Source organism: Phaethon lepturus, unplaced genomic scaffold, assembly GCF_000687285.1.
Source record: "Phaethon lepturus isolate BGI_N335 unplaced genomic scaffold, ASM68728v1 scaffold38275, whole genome shotgun sequence".
Taxonomy (NCBI): domain Eukaryota; kingdom Metazoa; phylum Chordata; class Aves; order Phaethontiformes; family Phaethontidae; genus Phaethon; species Phaethon lepturus.
In genome coordinates this window covers 2,147-2,431 of record NW_010539097.1, presented here as the reverse complement: position 1 = coordinate 2,431, position 285 = coordinate 2,147, and the positions used below count along the sequence as shown (strand labels likewise).

General features: G+C 61.1%; 1 protein-coding gene across 1 annotated transcript in view; it reads left to right on the top strand.

Annotated features, from left to right (window-relative positions):
* Positions 1-5: 5 nt before the first annotated feature.
* The window catches only part of POLR3D (polymerase (RNA) III (DNA directed) polypeptide D, 44kDa), a gene marked incomplete at its 5' end in the record, with an annotated part of 1,484 nt that continues 1,204 nt past the window's right edge, over positions 6-285 (top strand). Inside the window, 2 exon segments of the mRNA XM_010287020.1 lie at positions 6-98; positions 171-285. Coding sequence (XP_010285322.1) covers positions 6-98; positions 171-285 — 208 coding nt within the window.

Genomic DNA, 285 nt, shown 5'->3' with positions numbered 1-285 from the left:
CGGACTTCGGCCCTTCCCACATCATTAACATCAAGAAGGAGAAGAGGGAGACGGACGAGGAGACGAAGCAGATCCTGCGGATGCTGCAGAAGGACGATGTGAGTGGGGCCAAGGGGGTGGCTTTGGTGCCACCAGCTCGGCGCTGAGTGTCCCCTCTCTTGTCCCTGCAGTTCCTTGACGATCCGGGGCTGAAGAACGACATCCGTAACAAGCCAGTGCAGCTGCCACTGGCCCACTCGGGCTGGCTCTTCAAGGAGGAGGTGACGGAGCAGGAGGACTCCCCGC